Source organism: Gopherus flavomarginatus, chromosome 1 (assembly GCF_025201925.1).
Source record: "Gopherus flavomarginatus isolate rGopFla2 chromosome 1, rGopFla2.mat.asm, whole genome shotgun sequence".
In the NCBI taxonomy this organism is placed as follows: domain Eukaryota; kingdom Metazoa; phylum Chordata; order Testudines; family Testudinidae; genus Gopherus; species Gopherus flavomarginatus.
In genome coordinates, this window is record NC_066617.1 from 16,246,091 (window position 1) to 16,265,841 (window position 19,751).

The 19,751-nt window shown below is 44.1% G+C and overlaps 1 protein-coding gene across 2 annotated transcripts in view; it reads left to right on the top strand.

The window, feature by feature from the left end:
- Positions 1 to 19,172, top strand: part of CDC123 (cell division cycle 123) — an 82,874-nt gene extending 63,702 nt beyond the window's left edge. Inside the window, exons 11-13 of one of the 2 annotated variants that reach the window (XM_050936984.1) lie at positions 6,182 to 6,310; positions 16,319 to 16,456; positions 18,960 to 19,172. In XM_050936984.1, the coding sequence (XP_050792941.1) occupies positions 6,182 to 6,310; positions 16,319 to 16,456; positions 18,960 to 18,986 (294 nt within the window). In that variant the 3' untranslated portion in view covers positions 18,987 to 19,172. The remainder of the gene's footprint in view (positions 1 to 6,181; positions 6,311 to 16,318; positions 16,457 to 18,959) is intronic. The other variant, XM_050936985.1, reaches the window with a different exon arrangement.
- Positions 19,173 to 19,751: the final 579 nt, after the last annotated feature.

Consider the following 19,751-nt stretch of genomic DNA (forward strand, 5'->3'; position numbering starts at 1 on the left):
ATTCATTTTTTTAATCACTTGACAGCCCTGATCATTATTTGAACCAGTTGTGATTTGTGAGGAGGGACCTGACTCACAATGTTCCAGCAGATGGAGTTGGCAGTACTGGTGATTTTAAGTACTGATTCTGACTCTCAGCCTCTCGGTGATTGATATGGAGAGAGAGTTTCTGGGTTTTGTAGTTATATAATGACAATGCCAAAAATAGTACCTAAACAGATGTGTGTCTGGATGGAAGTACTTCTTGTACCAATGCATCCAGTCAACACCAGGTAATTTTATGACATTGGTTTCAAATCAGCCTAAAAGCTAAATGCAGCTCAGGTACAAAACCTATTTACCCAACCCCGCGGTTCTCAAACTTCATTGTACTGCAACCTCCTTCTGACAACAAAAATTACTACACGACCCCAGGAGGGGGGACCGAAGCCTGATCCCACCTGAGTCCTGCCATCCCAGGTGGGGGCCAAAGCCTGAGCCCCACCACCCCAGGCAGGGGGGCCAAAGCAGATGCCAAGGGCTTCAGCCCCAGGCAGGGGGCTGTAACCTGAGCCCTGCTGCCCAGGGCTGAAGTCCTTGGGTTTTGGTCCTGGGCCCTAGCAAGTCTGAGCCAATCCTGGTGACCCCATTAAAATGGGGTTGTGACCTACTTTGAGGTCTCGACCCACAGTTTGAGAACCGCTGACCCTACCTGGTTATGATGGGGGGTGGGACAGAGAGGAGAGAAAGTGGGGAAATTTTACTTACCACAGCCAAGTTAATGAGCAGAATTTTTCAAGTCTGGCCAAATTCAGCCTCTGGCTGCCTTGTCTTGTAACTTGAAGGGTGAAGACAAACATTACTTAAGTGAAAGATTTTAATCCTGGTGATTTTGGACAAGGCATTTTTTCTTCAGCTATCAAGTTAATATAGCTGTGTCTATCTGTGTATCTCTTAATTATTTGTGCAAATTCCATGGAGCCCTCAGGCTCCTGGAAAACTACCAGTTAGTCCCTTGGTGTATCAGATCCACCTCCTTCACCCTTGCCTGTGCACACACTTCCATGACTTGCCAATGTATTATTCAATGTCTCTTTAGTGTGTGAATTATTATAGGTGCTGAAATGGTGTTGAGTGTTGTGTAGCTCAATCAGTTTCCAGAGTTTGTCCTCCAGATCAACATGGTTGCATGGCAACCTCACCTGTAGAATGAGAGAAGTGCCCAGCTTCTGCCTATTTAAAGCTCTTTCACCTGTAAAATGTCTCTTGGATGTGTGTTTTTGTTCTCTTGCAAGCCTGCAACATTTGGAAGAGCAAGAACCCTGTAGGTTTTCTGTAGAGTGACTGAAAGAACACTGGGGAGACTGCTGCAAGTCCAAGTGGTTTGGAATTTGCGCGTCAGTAGATTGGAGTACAACATAAGCAACTTGAATGTATCTGTTCTATGCAAGCTTTCATATACCTTCTAATACGGCTCATGTAAACTCAGTTCAGTTCTTCTGCTTCTGCTCTCAGGTGATATTACCAGTAATCTCTCTGCTGTGCAGTGGCTTCCCTGAACTCAGTCTTGTCAGTTCTTGACTGGCTTTGCAGACCAGCCAGCTTTAAGGAATACCCATTCAAACACAATCTTTAAAGCCAGATGGTCTCCAAAGCTAGGCAGCTAGCATTGGAGAGGCTACGCTCCAGGGCTGGATGGCCCATTTTGGATACATTTCTTTACTTCTGCTCTCAGCTGTTGTCTAGTGGTGGCCTGCCTGGAGGTAGCTGTACTTTGTGTTGTGTGAACTAATCCCTGTATATTTCTTGCATACCTCCCAAATCTTAATTGTTTGTAAAACACTTTATGATCTTTAGGTAAAAGTTACTGTAGAACTGCGAAGTATTATAATGAAGGTATTTCATACCATTGTTAGTTCACAACTCTTTTTTCTAAATTTTAAACTAACACTCTGGCTTCATTGCCCCATATGTACTGTCATTGTGGGCATGAACACAGGGCTGAAAATAGGGAAATGTGACAATTCTCTTTGCTGGTTATCTTTGCTAACGTGATATTCCTTATCTATCTTGTAACTTCCTTTAAATATTCTTATATTATAGCTACTTCCTTAAAGCAGTATGCTTTTTATCTTTTTATGAAAATAAAATGAATGTTATCATGTTATAATAGACCTACCAGTGTATATTTTTAGGGTGCTGAATACATACCATGTGTTATTGCTTGTTTTCCCTCATCATATACAAAATATAGCCTATGTTAATTTCATCTTGTGGTGGTGGTGTTTTTGCTACACAAATGGATCTTCAGAAAACATCAGGCATAGTCTTGAGGCTACACAGTTTGAGAACATAGAAAAGAAGGCTGTCTTTGAAGGAAAATGACTCTATGCTTGCCTAGTAAACACTCAGTATTGAGGCACCCAAACTTTGGGACAGCAAAAGCTGCATTAGCAACTTACCAAGAGGCAGAGAGACACACCTAACATGTATGCAGATGCCCGCAAGTGGTTTTATCAAAAACAATTGCATATAGCCCAGACATGTAAGCAGATGTTAATCTGTTTTAAGTGACAAGAGATTGCTAATACTGGAAGCCTGCAATTAAATAGCTTTATTCTTGCTCTATAGCTGCAATGTGAAAGTGGTCTTGGATTATGTTTTGAGGTCTTTGGCTTTTACTCTGGGTTTCCTAGATATGCTTCAGTCTTGTTTTTCCATTTAGTCTGAAGACTGTTCAGTGACTGACCCAGAGATAGATGCCTTACTTTTAATAAATCTTCAGAGGGGTTGAAGGGAAGTGTTTTAGATCTATTCATTTTTTATGCCGCCTCCTACCAATTAGCAATTACCAAAGTTCAGTGGGGATATAAAAGCAACTAGAGGAGAAGCTTTGGGAACAGTTAGAAGTTGTGGAAGGCACATTGGCTCTTTTCCGTCTCCGCAGGAAGAGGAAAATGCTGCTGTGGTGCCCACAGACCCCAGTTCTTGCTTTTCACAGGTCCTATAATTTATTTTTTGATATTAAAGCCTATGCAGTATAAAACTCCCTAATGAACTGATGTAAAATCCCTATGAACAGTTAAGTTGAATACATTTAATAAAAAAAAAATCCCCACTCTTTTAACAAGCTGAAAAATCTCAGAGATGGAGGAAAGATCCTCTGAACTGCAGAGCGAACTTTGCCAGCCATTGCCTGTCTCTGTAACACAAATTGGTTCATTAGTTTGTTTTCCAGTGTGGTAGGAATCCAAATGATAAATTCTTCTTCTTGATGTCATTGGGTTGACAAGATGCTCTGATGATAGCACAGGCAAAACATCATTATAATTAGAATATCTGACTATTTGCGAAAAGAAGCAGAGGGATTGAAAATAAGCCAGGCTGATGCAAATAGTCTGCTTCCCGGAGTGCTGCCACGGTGGTGGCAATGCTTCTACACCTTGGTTGCAGCTCAACAGTGCAAAGCCACCTCTGTTTCTTTACCCTTCTGCAATAAATAACAGCTGAAGTGTCTCTCTGTGACGTTCCCCTGGTGTTATCTGGGCCAGTGATCTCCTAGGTCATTCCAGTCTTTAACTCTGGGAGCCGGCCTTACCCTGCTCCGCTGTGAGAACCCCCACTCCCGGACTGTTCACACACAGCCTCTAGCATGTAAGCTGCTCCCACCCACGTGAGTGAGCACTTTTGGCTAGCCGCTGCTTGGATTGTGCAACTGAATGACACTAGCCAATATCTCCAGTCCCAGGCATAACCCTAGGAATCACCATCTTGCATCTTGACCTTCCGAAGACACCCAACCTGACAAACTTTGCATTGGATACCACATAATCATATTATAAGGATGAACATGGGGGTGCAATGTGTTCCCCCGAGGTACAGTGTGTCACACTCTCTCTACAGCTTGTATTTTCCATATTAACAAACTCTAGTTCTCTGAATGTGTTATGGTTTCAGTGCTATCATTTACCATAGTGAGCTTGTGCACTAGCCAGGGCCGACTCCAGGCACCAGCTAAGGAAGCATTTGCTTGGGGTGGCCAGTACAAAGGGGCAGCACTCCGTCCGCCACTGGGGCAGCATGTCTGGGTCTTCGGGAATTTGGCGGCGGGTCTCTCAGTCCATCTCTTCCTCTTTGAGCTGCTGCCAAAGAGGAAGAGAGGGAGTGAAGGACCCGCCACTGAACTGCCGCTGAAGAATGGAGCGGCGCAACTGAGCTACCACTGAAGTGCTGTCGATCAGCTTTTTTTTTTCCGCCACTTGGAGTGGCAGAAAACCTGGAGCTGGCCCTGGCACTAGCTTATTGAAGCTTTATTTACTTGCAGTATGATTAATAAGTGTCATGATATTGCAACAAGGGAGACTCATGCAAAGCTGTGTGAAACTGGGTTCCATTTCTGTCTTCCATTTTCCAGGCCAGCAGGGCCTACAAGGGCTCCATAGGCAGCATGTTAAACTTGTAGTTGGGAGGGAGTTGGAGAGGAGGAGATTTCATGTTGCTCAGCAACAAAGCTGGTGTTTGCAGCTTTAAGAGGAAATGGATGGAAGTTGTCAAGTGTACCAAGGAGATTGAGGCCTGGTATATACTTAGGTCAACATAGCTACTGCGCTTAGGTGAGTGAAAAATCCACACTTCTGAGTGCCATAGCTATGCTGATCTGGCCCTCATTGTAGTCTCCAGCCCCGCCCATAGCTAGGTCAATAGAAGAATGTTTCCGTCAACCTACTTACTGTCACTCAGGGAGGTGGAGTTGCTATAGTGATGAAGGAAACCCCTTCCATTGCGTAGTCTGTGCCGACACTATGGGATTACAGCGGCATATCTACAGCACCATAGCTATGCTGCTGTAGCACCCGTAGAGTAGACTGGGTTGGAAAGGATCTTCTGGTAGTCCTAGAGAAAGAGGACCTTGAGGGAGTGGAGGGAAGGAATAGAAAATGAAATATGCCATGACCTAAGCTATCTAGTCTTTTGTTTTCAAATTGCACTGAATTATGGCTCTGGTGAATAACAAGGAAAACTCCTTGGTCACTCAAATATGGTACATATAGCATTTCTTCTACTTGGTAAATCTAGGCTTGTATATGATATCTAAATTGAGAGAATTCTTGCTACCATCTGATAAAGAGTAAATGCTTCATTGCAATCTAATTTGTCTTAAATATCAGAATAGGTAAGATTTTACTGAAAAGAAAGGATGGTCCAGTGCTTATGGTGCTAGCTTGAAACCTGAGAGATCCAGATTCAATTTCCTCCACAGACTTTCTGTGTGAGCTTGGGTACATCATCTTAGTCTTTGTGCTTTCTTTCATTCCTTATCTATACAATGGGGATAATAGTATGTCTGTACCTCATAGAGGCATTGTGAGGATAAATACACTAAGATTGAAACACTCAGATACTGTGCTAATGGCTGCATATACATAGCTTAGATAAATGCAAGTTAGTCTTTAAATTATCTGCCAAATGGGATAGTGGTGACAAAGATGCCTTCCAAGTGCTTGACCAGGGTTTGAGTCCCAGCCAATACAGCACCAAATTTTGGAAATAAGTGAGGGTAATTAGTCATTGGGACAATTTATCAAGGGTTGTGGTGGATTCTCCATCAATGGCAATTTTAAATCAAGATTGGATGCTTTCCTAGAAGATCTGCTGTTGTTCAAACAGGAATTATTTCATGAAAGTTGTATGGCCTGTTACACAGGAGGTCAGACTAGATGGCTCCAGTGGTCCCTGGCCTTAGAATCTGTGACTCTAAATGTCTTTCAACGTGAAGGATCCCAAAGCATTTTAACAATTACACAGTATTCCTGAAAAGCAGCCATCTCCAGGGTAGGAAGTAGCCATCCTGCAGACTGCCACTGTATATAGCACTGTCACAAGATTGGTGTGAGGAAATGAACTTTTAGAAAAAGACATGTAGGGCAAATGCCTGTTGTCACCCAAAGTGTCAGAGGATCTCTAAGGTCTACACAGAGCAGACAGAATCTCTGTAAAGCCTAATCTGAAAGAGCCTTCCAAAGAAAAGTGCATAGAATTTGCATCAGTTTACATGACCTGTTTGACCTCTTATGAAAACTGTCTTCTAACAGCCCATGCGGTATGTTTTTGTTTCCACACTTAAGCAGATAATAATTTTCCCTCTTATTTCACATACACTCTTGTTTGTTGATATTTTATTTTCTTCATTGTTGTACTGCAGAGTAAGGTCTGGTTAATCGATTTTAACCCCTTTGGTGAAGTAACAGACTCTCTGCTGTTTACATGGGAAGAATTGACATCTGGGAAGAACTTGAAAGGTGACCATAGTGAAGGGGAGGCTATGGAACAGGTAAGGAAATATGGTAAAGAATAAGACTGCGGTGTCAGAGAGATGGATTTAGATAACTCAAAAGGTGGTCTAGCCTCTGATTTTTTTCTTCAGTGTATTTAGGATGTGATCAGAAGCCTGTTAAAGTCAGTGGGTGCACTTCCATTGACTTCAGTGAGCTTTATATCAGGCCCTTACATAGTAAACTCCCTGAGAGCAGGAGCTGTCTCTCCTCTTTGTCCGTACAGTGTTCAAGCTCAACAAATACAATTTTTATCTAGTTTTAAATGCAAAAATGGGGCTTCTGTTCTGCAGCCTTGACTAGATTTATAAGAAATTGTCCTAATATTTACCTTTGTTCCCTTTTTCCCATTACTCCTTGTTATTTGCGCATATTGCACCTTAAACAATTTATTTTTACTCCTTGGTATTTACCCTTCAAATATTTGTCCTTTTTCTTTATCACTTAACCAACTTCTGCTTCTTTCCCAGTGTTTCTAATTTAATCACCCCACCTCCATAATCATGTTTGTTTTTCTCTAAGCCTCCCACCAACTTCTTGATCTTCCTTGTATGGAGGAGCTGACCCCTAAGCCTAATATTGCAAGTGCAGTGTGACTGGAACTGTATAAAGAGGCTCTCACCTCCCTGCTCCATGTTGCAATTCCTCTGTAAAACCAAAATTCTGGTAGTAGGAAGAAAACACTTCATTTATCAGTCCTTTGGCATTCTTCCCGTGTGACTAAAATGTAAGACTCAGTTCATCCCACATCAGTGCAACTCTTGGAAGTAGCATTTAAAATGTTGGTTCTCAAACCATAGATTACTGGTGCTTTGTGAAGCATTTGTCTGGTGATCTGTGGAGAAGTGGGTCGTCACATGGTGCTGGCCTTTCGTTCTTTTTCGAGTGACGATCCTTATTGTATTGTATTCCAAGGGTTACGCATGCACCCAGGGTGGCAGATTTTGAAAGTAGTGTCTGTTGGTCCATCCATGCACCCTGGCTCGCCTTGAGCTTTTGTCTGAGGCGATAAAGGGCAGGGCAGACTGACCCACCTCTCCAGTTCCTTCTCCACCACATGGTCTGGGTCGGAACTTCCAGTGGCCGCCTCTCTGATGCACTTTTAAATAAAATAGTGTACATAGTTTGCCAGTTTTTAGACTAGTTTTTCCTGTTTATTGTAGTTTTATCATAATTTTAGTGCTTAGTTTAGATAGAGTTGGAGGGTGTTTTCTTTGACAACGATCCCCCAAAGCCCATGTACCCCACATGCGGGTACCGGACTTTGCCCAGGATTTCCGGCTTTAAACTCTGAACCTTCTGCCCATGCTTCTTCTTGGTCAATGACTAACACCATTGCTGCCTGTACTGCTTGGAGGAAGCTGACCTTGCATCCGAGCACAGAACTTGCCTATCTTTCTCCAGCCACAGCTGAGAAGGCCAGGCTCTCTGCCTCCAGAAACACTCCGTGGAGCTTGCAATGAGACCTCACTCAGACTCAGGCCTGGCATGGGCCATGGGTGAACCGCCGGCTGGGAGAGGCTAGCCCCCGGTCGGACCCGCCCCCCCTGCCCGAGGACCCACCCCCTTCGCCTGCTGGAGCCCCACCCACCCCCGAGCGCAGGCAGCTGGGCAGCACGTGGCCGTAGCACACCCCCCCCCGGCACTGTGTGGCGTCAGCCACCTCCAAGTCCCAGCCACCCCAGGACACTGCTTCCCTGAAGAGGAGCAGCCTGCCTGAACTGGGTCCAAGGGGGAAGGGCAGCAAGCAGGGCTTAGGGGAGGAGAATGGGCAGGGCCACGTTGGGCTCTCTGGGTAGGCACAGCCTTCTCCAGTCTATGCGACCCGCCACCCATGCAGGCTGGGGAACTCTCTCATACACCGGCCCGAATCAGCAAGGAAAACAGGTTTCACTACCACGCCCAAATCCGATGGTGGCAGAACCACCCGTATGGGTGACCTAGTCAGGAGGCAAGGAAGCATACCCATAAGCCTAGGCCTGTCTTCCTCAAAATCGAAGAAAGTGGATTCTGCTTCCATGAGTTTGAGCCATGGTGACAGAACACGCACTAAGTCCCATTGGCACAAGATGTCCCACGAACATTGGTATCTGGCAGTTCCGAGCACTGGACCATCAGTATCATAATCACCGGCACCCCACAAGACATGGGATCCCCTTATTCTGGGAAAGTCCATGGTGCCAGCACAGATACCCAGGAAGGAGAGTGTGCCTCTTACACTTGGGATATCCAGAGCCATAGCTGCGATCCAGGATGTGTTTGCTTTGCCAGACATGGAGTCATCTTTCCCATCAGTCCCCTCCATCTCTGGAGAGATCATTTCTCCACCACAGGATATACCCCAGGTATGAGACCTCTCACCATCTTCTCCAATAATCTACACTCTTTCACTGGTACCACCATTGGAACCCGAGTCCACCTTCCCCTCCTCTGACAAATCAGAACTGGGAGAAGAGCCAACTATGTCTTATCACCCCTACGTACCTTCATCCTGGAAACATCTACCATCTCAACCACCACAGGGCCATTGGTATCCCATGCCATGGGGCCACCACAACCCTCACTGGATCTGGCCTATTGGCCATAGTGAGGACCCTGGTCCTATTGCTCTGCTTCAGAACCAGCCTGGTCTTGAAAGGGAATTTTTTCTGGCCTGGCTCCCTCTTACAGGTCCTTCCAGCAGATGCTCAGATCCAGTGGTACAGGAAGAACCTCTTGGTCCAGTCCCAGCAGTGCTGCTGGAACCAGCAAGATTTCCTTGCTTATCTCTAGATGAAAGCAGTGACTGCAGCATCCCCTTCCCTTCTGAATGATTTTCTGCAACAGTTCCTGAAATTGCCTGGAGTTGTGTTGGAATTCCAGATTCCCGTGGAAGAAATCCAAGACCCCCAGTGTAAGTTTCTGGATATCTTCCATACCTCAGGACCGGTCAGGACTGCACTACCAATTAATGATGCTATTCTGGAGCCTGCTAGGATGGTGTGGCACACCCCTTCCACATACACAGCTACCCCCAAAAGGGCCAGAAAAAGTTACTATGTTACTGGCAAGGAGGGGTCTGAGATCCTTTTTTCTCACCTTCCACCAACTTCCTAGTTGTCCAGGCTGCAACTGAGTGAGCCAAACAGCACTCTCAATCTACACCAGCTGATAAGGAGGGTAAGTGTTTGGACCTTTTGGGACACAAAGTATTTTCCTTACGGAGCCTACAGTCCAGGTTTGTGAACTATCAGGTATTACTAGCCAAATATGGCTCCCTGAATTACAGTAAATTCAAGGAATTTACTGATAGCCTGCCACAAAACAATCAAGCCTGTTTTCAGGTATTTGTTGAGAAGGGAAAGCTAGTATCCAGAACAGCCCTCCAATCAGCAGTGGATGCAGCAGATACCTCTTCCTAGGCTATGGCTGTGGCCATAGTTATGCGTAGAGTCCTGGCTCCATTCTTCTGGTATTCCCGTGGAGGTACAGAACACTACTGAAGACCTCCCTTTCGATTAATCCCATCTTTTTTACCAAAAGACTGATGAATAGCTGCATACCTTCAAGGACTCCAGGGCCACCCTTCGCTCACTAAGCATTTACACTCCTGCCCCAAAGTGCAAATTCCACCACTAACCATCCACCCAACGTTATAGGTCTCTTCAATTCTACTCTGAGACCTTATGAGCCTCTAAGGAAAAGCCAAAAGAGACAGAGACCTCACCTCCTGGGGCCCCCTTCACAGGCTTTGGCATAGCTTCAACCTCCAGCCAAGGGTATTTCTGAAACAACCCTGTAAGCCACCAAACCACTATGCCTACCACCTCATGACTCTCCAACCCCCTTTGGGGGTTGTTTAGCACTTTTTTCCCCATGCTTGGAGTGTGATAACAGTGGACAAATGGGTTTGGACATCATCCACCATGGCTATGCGATAGAGTTTGTCAGGCTACCTCGTCCAAGACCACCCTCCTGTCCCCCTTCAGGGATCACTCTCACAACAGCATTCTCGCCCAAGAGATGAATTCCTTATTACAGTGGGGAGCAATAGTATGTGTTCCCACGGAATATCGGGGAACAGGGTTCTAATCAACTTACTTCCTGATACCCAAGAGGAAAAGCAGATGGAGACTGATCCTTGATCTTTGCCATCTCAATCGCTCCATCCACAAACTCAAGTTCCGTATGGTCACACTGGCAGCAGTTATTCTGTCCTTGGAGAAGGGCATATGGTTTGCAGCTCTCAATATGAAGGATGCTTATTTTCACATAGATATCCATCCGCTCCACAGATGTTTGAGATTCACAGTGGGCACCCATCATTTCCAGCACAGGGTGCTCTCCTTCGGGATAGCCACTGCTCCCAGGGTCTTCACCAAGATCTTTTACGTCATAACATGGTGTCCTTGTGTTTCCATGTCTTGACAACTGACTTCTAGCCGTACAATCAAGGCATCAACCTCCATGTTGCTCAACTTTCTCTCATCACTCAGAGTCAGCATCAAGAAATTGATCCTAGACCCCATATAGTTTTTGGACTTCATAGTGATTACCATCAGTTCGGTCATGGCATGAGTCTATTTACTAGCAGACAGGTTCCAAGTGTTAAGCAACATCATAGCTCGCATCATGAGCTACCCACATATTTCAGCCAGGATTTGTCGGTCCGTCCTCAGTCACATGGCTTCACGTACATATGTGACCCCCTTTGCACGACTCCACCTTTGATACCTTCAGTCATGGCTCCAGTCTGTTTACCTGCCAAGCTGCCACCCCATGACCTCTATGCTGACAGTCCCCACCATGGTACTATCATCCCTTCAATGACAGTTGGACACACATTGTATATACGTGGGAGTTCCCTTTCTTCCCTCCTCCCCAGAGAAGATTATCACTGATGCATCCTTGATGGGTTGAGGAGACTCCCAGAGAATCCAGGATGCACTTAAACATCCTTGAACTCCGAGCTGTCAGAATAACATGCCTTCATTCACTCCCACTGTGTTCTCATCATGTCAGTACCACCACCACTGTGTTTTCCATCAACAAACGTGGAGGAATGAGACTGTCCATGCTATGCACAGAGGCAACCAATCTCTGGACTTGGAACATCAACCACCAAATTCTCCTATGTGTAGCCTTTCTTCCTGGGACACAGAATGTATGTGTGGATTCAGTCATCAGACATTTTGTGATTGACCACAAGTGGGAAGTTCACAATTCAGTAATACAGTACATCTTTGCTCAGTGTAGGAGCCTAACCACAGACCTGTTCACCTCACTGGGGAGCAGCAAATGCACAACGTACTGCTCCAGGGGAGCCCTCGTCCACTGCTCTCAGGACAACACCTTACCACTCCCTTGGTCAGACCAATTTAGCTACGCATTTCTTCCACTACCACTCCTACCTTGAGTACTCCACAAGACAAAGTAACAGTAATTCCGATCACCCCCTACTGGATCAGACAATTCTGGTTCCCCAGCCTTCTCTGCATGTCATCCAACCCATCAGTTCCCATCCCCAGCCATCCAGTTCTGTTGTCCCAATGCAAAGGCAAGATCAGATATCCCAGTCCACATGCACTATGCCTCTGAGCATGGTATTTGGATGGGCATCTGCCTTAAAGCTAACATGCTCTTCGGTGGTACAGAAAATCCTTTCTAGCATCAGGAAAGACTCCAGCAGATGTTACCGGGCTGCGTGGCAACGTTTTTCATCATGGGCTCAATGAAAAAGTTTTTCATCAGAATCAGCAGGGATCCTTCTCATACTGGACTACTTTCTGTCATTGAGGTCATCAGGTCTCACCGTCAACTCTCTGAAAGTATACCTGGCAGCAATTAGTGCATTCCACCCTCCAGTGGAGGGTTCCTCTATCTTCACACACCCACTAACCACCAGCTTCTGGAAAGGGGTTACCAGAATCTTCCCACCTGTCCAACATATAGTACCTCAATGGAACCCGAATCTTGTTCCTCTGTGCTAACGAAGCCGCCCTTCAAACTCTTAACATCATGCTCTGGCCCTCCTTTCCATGAAAGTCGCCTTCCTTGTTACTATTGCGTCAGCGAGAAGAGTTGACGAACTGGAGCCATGATGGCAGACCCACCTTTCAGTTGTCCACAAAGATAGTCTTCCTATGACTACATCCTGAGTTCTTACCAAAAAAGGTTTCTCAATTTCACATTAGTCAAGCCATTCATCAGCCTGTTTTCTTCCGAAAACCACATGCATCTACAAAGGAGTGTTGACTTCACTCCCTCAATGTTTGCTGAGCTTTGGTGTTCTACCTCAGAGAACGAAACCATTCAGGAAGTCCCCTACACTGTGTTTGTTGTGATAGCACAGACACTCAAGGGGCAGGGCATCTCCACCCGTTGAATCTCCAAATGGATTTCAGGTTGTATTAAATTTTGCTACCAACTATCGAGTCTACCTCCCCCTACAGGGATACGGCCTCCCTTCAGAACGTGCCACTCATTGACATATGTAAAGCAGCCACCTGGATTTCCGTACACACCTTCACTGCACACTAGGCAGGACTCAGCAGCAGATGCTTCCTCCCACTACTATTCCATCCTCATCCTGTCACCTTCCTCCAAATTAGGTATTGCTTGTTAATCACCCTCGGTGGAATACAGTAGGGACCATCACTCAAAGAAGAGGAGGTTACTTACCTGTAACTGGAGGTTTTTCAAGATATGTAGTCCCTATCAGTATTCCACTCCCCATCCTCCTTCCCCTCTGCTGTGGATCTGCCAGATTCGCAGTGGAGAAGAAACTGGAGATGTGGTTGGTCCGCCATGCCTTTTATCGCCTTGGATGGAAGCACCAGGCAAGCCTGGGCGCATGCGTGGACCAACAGACATTACTTTCAAAATCTCCAACTCCAGGTGCATGTGTAATCCTTGGTGGAATACAGATAGGGACTACACTTCTTGAAGAGCCTCCAATTACAGGTAAGTAACCGCCACTTTCTAGCTGCTAAACATCAGAAAATGTCAGAACACATTATGCTTTCCTTAGCTTACCCTTATATGGGAGCAATTGCTCTAGATGCTACAAAAAAACTGCAAATGAAGTGGAGATAGGTGGACTGTGTGGTGGTGCACAAGACATTAAGTTGTAGCCCACATGATATGAAAAGATTTGAGAGCAGCTCTGTCCTTTTGTTTATTACCTGAATAATTCAGTGTGTGTTATGTCCAAGGAGATGTGGTTTAGCTATTAGTCAATTTTGAGGGGCTTCACTTATCTTACATGTGTGCAAACCAGATGTTTTGTGCAGCTTCCTAGTGTAAACTGGAATGAGAAGTAGAATGGCTTATCTTGTTCTAATTCCAGCTCAGCAACTAGGTCTACTGATTCTGGGTAAAATTGCTGGATCTCTTTGCCTCCATGTGTAAAATGAGGAAACTTACCTACCTCTCATGCCACTCATAGAGCACTTTGAAGATTGACCGTGCTATAAGGCTGGGGTTCTCAACCTTTTCCTTTCTGAGGCCCCCCAACATCCTGTTAAAAACTCCACAGCCCCCTTCTGCCACAACAACTGTCTTTCTGCATATAAAAGCAAGGACCAGCGTTAGAGAGCAGCAAGCAGGGCAACTGCCCAGAGCCCCACACCACAGGGGGCCCCATGAAGCTGAGTTGCCCAGGTTTCAGCCCTGGGTGGAGGGGCTCAGGCCTCTGGGCTTCAACCCCATGCGGTGGGGCTTCAGCTTTCTGCCCTTGGCCCCAGCAAGTCTAATGCTGGCCCTGCTTGGCGGACCCCCTGAAACCTGCTCATGGCCCTCCAGGGGCCTTGGACCCCTGGCTGAGAACCACTGCTATAAAGTTACATATCACTGTTTGTGAAACTAAAAGGGAGATGGGGCTACCCAGAACTTATGGCTAGCAGTGGAAGCTTAAAAAAAATATTTTGGTTTCAACAAATATTTGCTGCATAAGTCTTGACCTTAACTTTGGCAGGATTTTACTTGTAAATATGGATTTAAATCGGAAGCCCTTACTGAAGGGGGATTTAAGACTCTTGATGCTAGAAATTATATACTTGATCCTGGTGTTCAGATAGGCTTTTTAGCTGAAGACCCAACAGCCTTTTCTAAAGTTCACTGTCAGAGGGGAAGCCCAATCATTATGGCACTGTTACTTCTTATTTACTTAATCAATACTGTATCAATAGTATTAAAATAGTGAGTGTCCGATTAGAGGCTTGAGGTGTGGAGAGATCTAAATATTTAACAGCATTTTAATTTCCACCCATAAGTGGTCAGAAGTTTTTTTTTTTATAGGAAACCCTAGTATCTGTGAAAGCTCCTGTCATGGGGTGATCCCCACCTGGAATGCCCTCCTGTAGCAGGCCATGACACAATAGTTGCACCTGCATCAGTTTCCCTATCAGAGTCCCCAGTAGCTCCATTGGAAGCTTTCTTGCCCCAGTGTAGCGCTCCAGGGGGCCCGTTTATTATAAAAACATAGTGCAAAATAGTCCTTTACAAAAGTCCCTAAACATTATCCATTTCTCTAGCATAGTCCAAACAGTACAGACAACACCAAGTCTAGCCTCAGTGTCTCTCACTCCCAGATTTTAGCCCTCGCTGGTCCTCTGGCTTCAGCTCTCTGGCTCAGAGAGCCAGCAGGTATCTCCCTCTATTGCTCTGGCTTCTGTGATAATTCTTCCCTCTTTTCATGGAGAACCTGCAGAGAGCTTTCTGCTGTCTGTGCTTTTCCACGGAGACCTCTTCCAGTCACCAACAGGCAGCTCTCACCTGCCCTTTTCCCCCACTGGACCAGGCCGTTCTCATCCACCCATTTTGCTGACTGATTCACTGTTGTCAGGCTCTCAGGTAGCTCAGACTCACCAGGTCTCTCTCCCCTCTTGTCATAACATTTTTTCCCAGATCTGGACCTTAGCGTCCAAAATATGGGTGTTAGCATGAAAACCTCCAAGCTTAGTTACCAGCTTGGACTTGGTAATTGCTGCCATCAGCCAGGAATTATACAGTGCCTAGCTCACTGTGGTCTCCCCAAAACCTTCCCTGGGGGACCCCAAGACTCAGATTCCTTGAGTCTCACAACAAAGGGGAATAAACCGTTTCCCTTCCCCCTCCTCCCCTCCAGGTGTTCCCTCCCTGGGTTCCTGGAGAGATACACAGAAGCAAGCTCCGTGAATCTAAACAAAGGGATTCTACCCTCCCTGTTTCCAGTCCTGGAAACACAAGTACCGAGAGAGCTTAATCTCTTTTCCTCCTCACCCAGAGGGTATGCAAAGTCAGGCTTAGTAAATCTAACACAAAGAGATTTTCCCCCTGACTTCTTCCTCCCACCAATTCCCTGGTGAGCTGCAAACTCAATTCCCTGGAGTCCCCACTAAAGAAAAACTCCAACAGGTCTTAAAAAGAAAGCTTTATATAAAAAGAAAGAAAAAGGACATAAAATATCTCTGTAAAAAGGTGACAATATACAGGGTCAATTGCTTAAAGGAAAAAAATGAATAAACAGCCTTATCCAAAAAGAATACAATCCAGCAACTACACACATGTAAATACAAAAAACAATATAAACCTATTGTCTTACTATCCTTGTACTTACAACTTGGAAACAGAAGATTAGAAAGCCTGGAGATAGAAAAATCACTCTCAGAGCCGAGAGGGTCAGACCCAAGACAAAGAACTCACACCCAACACTTCCCTCCACCCAGATTTGAAAAAGTCTTGTTTCCTGATTGGTCCTCTGGTCAGGCGTTTAGTTCCCTGTGTTAACCCTTTACAGGTAAAAGAACATTAACCCTTAGCTATCTGTTTATGACACCTCTAGGGCCCAGGTGACCTCTTGTAAGATGAACCAGGAGGCAGCTTCATTTTAAAGGACCAGTGTCACTCTGTGATGATTCCATTTTTAGTATACTGAATAAACTCAATACCAGAGCAATTGAAACGGTGTTACCAGTAGTTGAAAAAAATGAATGTGTTTAATTGTAGTTAGACACTTTAAGGTTTTTTTTAACCTGTCTTTCTCTAAGGACTATCCAGCATTCCGCTGTACAAACAGCAAAGTGACCGTCCAGCCTAGCCCTTATCTGAGCTACCGATTGCCCAAGGACTTTGTAGATCTTTCTACTGGAGAAGATGTTCACAAACTAGTTGATTTTCTCAAACTGGTAAGCAAACTGCAATGGAGGGATTTCTGACCATGGAGTCTGTCAGACAGGTGCACTAAAGCACATAGAATTATGGTATTCTGATATAAAAGGATTACAGCATTCGGCTTGTAAAATAAAGATTTTTTTTTTAAGAGAGAGAGAGGTGTGTGTATGTGTGTGTATTGTTGGACTGATTTATTGTTTTTACTTGTAATAACCAAGAACAAACTGTCACTTTATTATTACCTTACTTTAGGCAAAGCTACTGCATAATATAGAATATGAAAATGTTACTGGAACACATGCGCACTTTTTTGTTGAAAGATAAATATAGGCTAAGTGGAAATGTGCTATTTGAATGGCTGAAAGCTAAAAAAATTAATTTGTTTTAATACCAAAAGAATGTTGTAACGTCACAAGAAGCTTTAAACACTTTAAGCAGTTTTTACTTCAAGCAAACTTAATTTCTCAGTTCTTTTTTCAACAAATATACATGACATGTTCATAGCTGAAATGATCCTTTTTCCTCCTTTCAACCACTCTAGGCAGTTTGAAAGATTTTAACCAAGAGTAGTGCTCTGTGCAGCAGCAGTCTCTCAGGTGGTCAAACCGCCAACCACTCACAACTTTGTAGGTCAACACAAATAATCCAAATTACAGGCTTCAGAACAGTGCCACATGCTGTGAGATTCACTTTTCACATGTTATTTGTCTTAGACTGAAGTCCTTCTTCAGGGCAAAGATTGTCTCTATTCTCTGGATGATTATATATAATAAAAGCAAATTGGTGCTTTTTCCAGTCTAGTTTGCAATGTTCCCCACTTCCATTGGAAGACTATTCCGCAGTCTAATAGTACTTGCTATCAGAAATCTTTTTACATCCATTGTAACTTCCCCCTTTTCAATTTCCTCCTATTACTTCTAATTATACGCCTTTTGTAGCAGCACAAATCTCTTCCTTTCTTCCTTACCAATAGTGAAAGATCTAATGCTCTGTCTCCGAGATTTTGCAGGCAGGTAAAGCCCAAGGATTTGTTTGCCATCAGCCATCTATAAGACTCCAAGTATCCTCAATATTAGTCATCAACAGTTATCCTTAAAATACATTTTTGATGGAAAATTCCTGACTAGCACTGCTCATTAGCCAACTTGTACTCTAGTCCTCAGGTAGGCAGCCCACAATATCAGGGTTTGAATTAATCTCTGTACTGCCCTTCTAATGAAGGTTAATTACTCATTGGCCCTTGGGCACAGTATTAGGGATAAATAGGCCCTCAGTATGGTGTACTCTGAAGTCTCATTAACAAAAACGTAGCTAAAAATTTCTGTTTTGGTGAATCCTCTCGGTAGAGAAATATACTCGAGGAGCCATGAGTTGAGTGGCACTTTATAGTGAGGATTTGAAGAGCACGATCTTCTTATGCTCAAACCAAAACTAATTATTAGTACCTGAAGTCACCTTTCCAGCTATGCAACTTCGCAGGTCCTGACTGTATAGGAGTGTAAAATGGAATAACTTCAGTTCTCAGAAACGTTCACAGGAGGGTGGCAGTGTTAGGGGCTTTGGTAATGACCTAACAGTGACTCTCTTGTCTGCTAGTAATATGTATTGTGAAGTTCAGCTATGAGCTAGAAGGATCAGAATTTGCATTTCGAATCCATGATATTGAGGCTTATCCGAAACTTGTTGCACTAGCCTATGATGCAGGCATTTTCAGCTGCTAGCTGAGAAGCTTGCTAGAGGGACTGCAGAACCCATTTCCGTCTCATCATGAGGTGCCCTAAAAAGAGTTAAGAGGAAAATAGATTGCATTGTCCCAGGGCCAGAAGAAAACCTTTAATATGTGTTCCACTGAGTGGGAGGGGGGTGCATTATGAAAAATTTGCAAGTGCAGCCTTCCCCAAAGCCTAAGCAACAAGCCAAGCCCATTAATCCGATTAATGTACTATCTTCAGCAAGCTAACATTCAGGATCTCTCGTTCAGGCAGTTTCTGATGGGAACACTATCTAATCTGTATAGGTTTTTGTTGTGCACCTATTGCTGAGATCTGTGTCTTTCTCGTGTGAAAGTCAAATAGGGAAGTTTTGCATCAAGCTGCCTAGATACCTAGATAGTGATGAGCCTTATGAAAACCTAGACTCTTAGTGGTAGGTCATCTGCTTTGCAGGGTGGTACAACCAGCAGCTTGTCACACCTAGAGACTTTCCAGTTTCAGGATCCAATGCAAGATGCACCTATGTGGTCAGTTTTTTCTTTGATGGTGAATGTTGGTATTACCTCAGCTGTAATTCTCAGTTTTCCAGAGTTCTTATTTAGGGGAGCATTTGTATTGGTTGACATTGGGATGTGACAGATTTTGTTCCCTATTGTAAATAAAAACCTGTGGTGGTTTCCAATAGGGAACAGAATCTGCCACATCCTAGTGTCAGTCTTTGGAAAATATATGTAATGTTAGGTTGGTGCCTTATTTAAGATAAGTGTATCTAACACTGATATGAATTTTCCTGTTTCCTTGACAGAAAAGAAATCAGCAAGATGATGACTGAGGAACCATGAAGTGTAAGATGAAATTAAAAACAAGAAATTTGGCTAATTAAGGCCAAATAATAGAGTAGCTATTCAACGGCCATCAATTTAAAGAATTACCTGCTTTTTATATTCATTTGAAACAACAGAAGAGATGCTGATTCAATGTGTGTATTGGTTTAATAAATACAAATTTTAGGAACTCATTCTGGTATGGTGACATGGTACATTGGCCTGTGTTATATGATACAACATCTTTAGATTTCAAGCTAGATGTTTGTACAAATGCCCTGATTCAAGCAAGTCAGGGTCTGTGTACATCTGAGTAATCAAATCCCCATTCTTGAGGATTGTGCTCACCCAAGTCGTTGAGGTTTACTGAAATTGTAAGACTTTCACTCATGTGCTAGTACATCCTACAAATTTAACTCTTGTGCAGTCAAAATGTCAAGTATCTCTCCTGCTTAGACACATTTTAAAGCACAGTTGTTTCCGTAGTTGTAGGGAAACAACAACAAAAAAAATTACTTTACCTTCGTAAATTTACTTTGTTTTGAGAACACTTTTGTTGTTTTTATAGAAGAGAAGGTTGAGAAAAAATATTTTTTTCTCAGTAAAGACCACCAATAGTGTATTTCACGTTAAAGAAAAAATAGATTTAACTCATTATGTTGGCTAAACAATTTACCAACAAATGTGGATGTCATTCGTTTTTTTCTAAATCGTGACAGCACTGTGAAATGAAGTCATGTTTTTCAGAGTGCAGATGTAGTCAGGAAATTTGC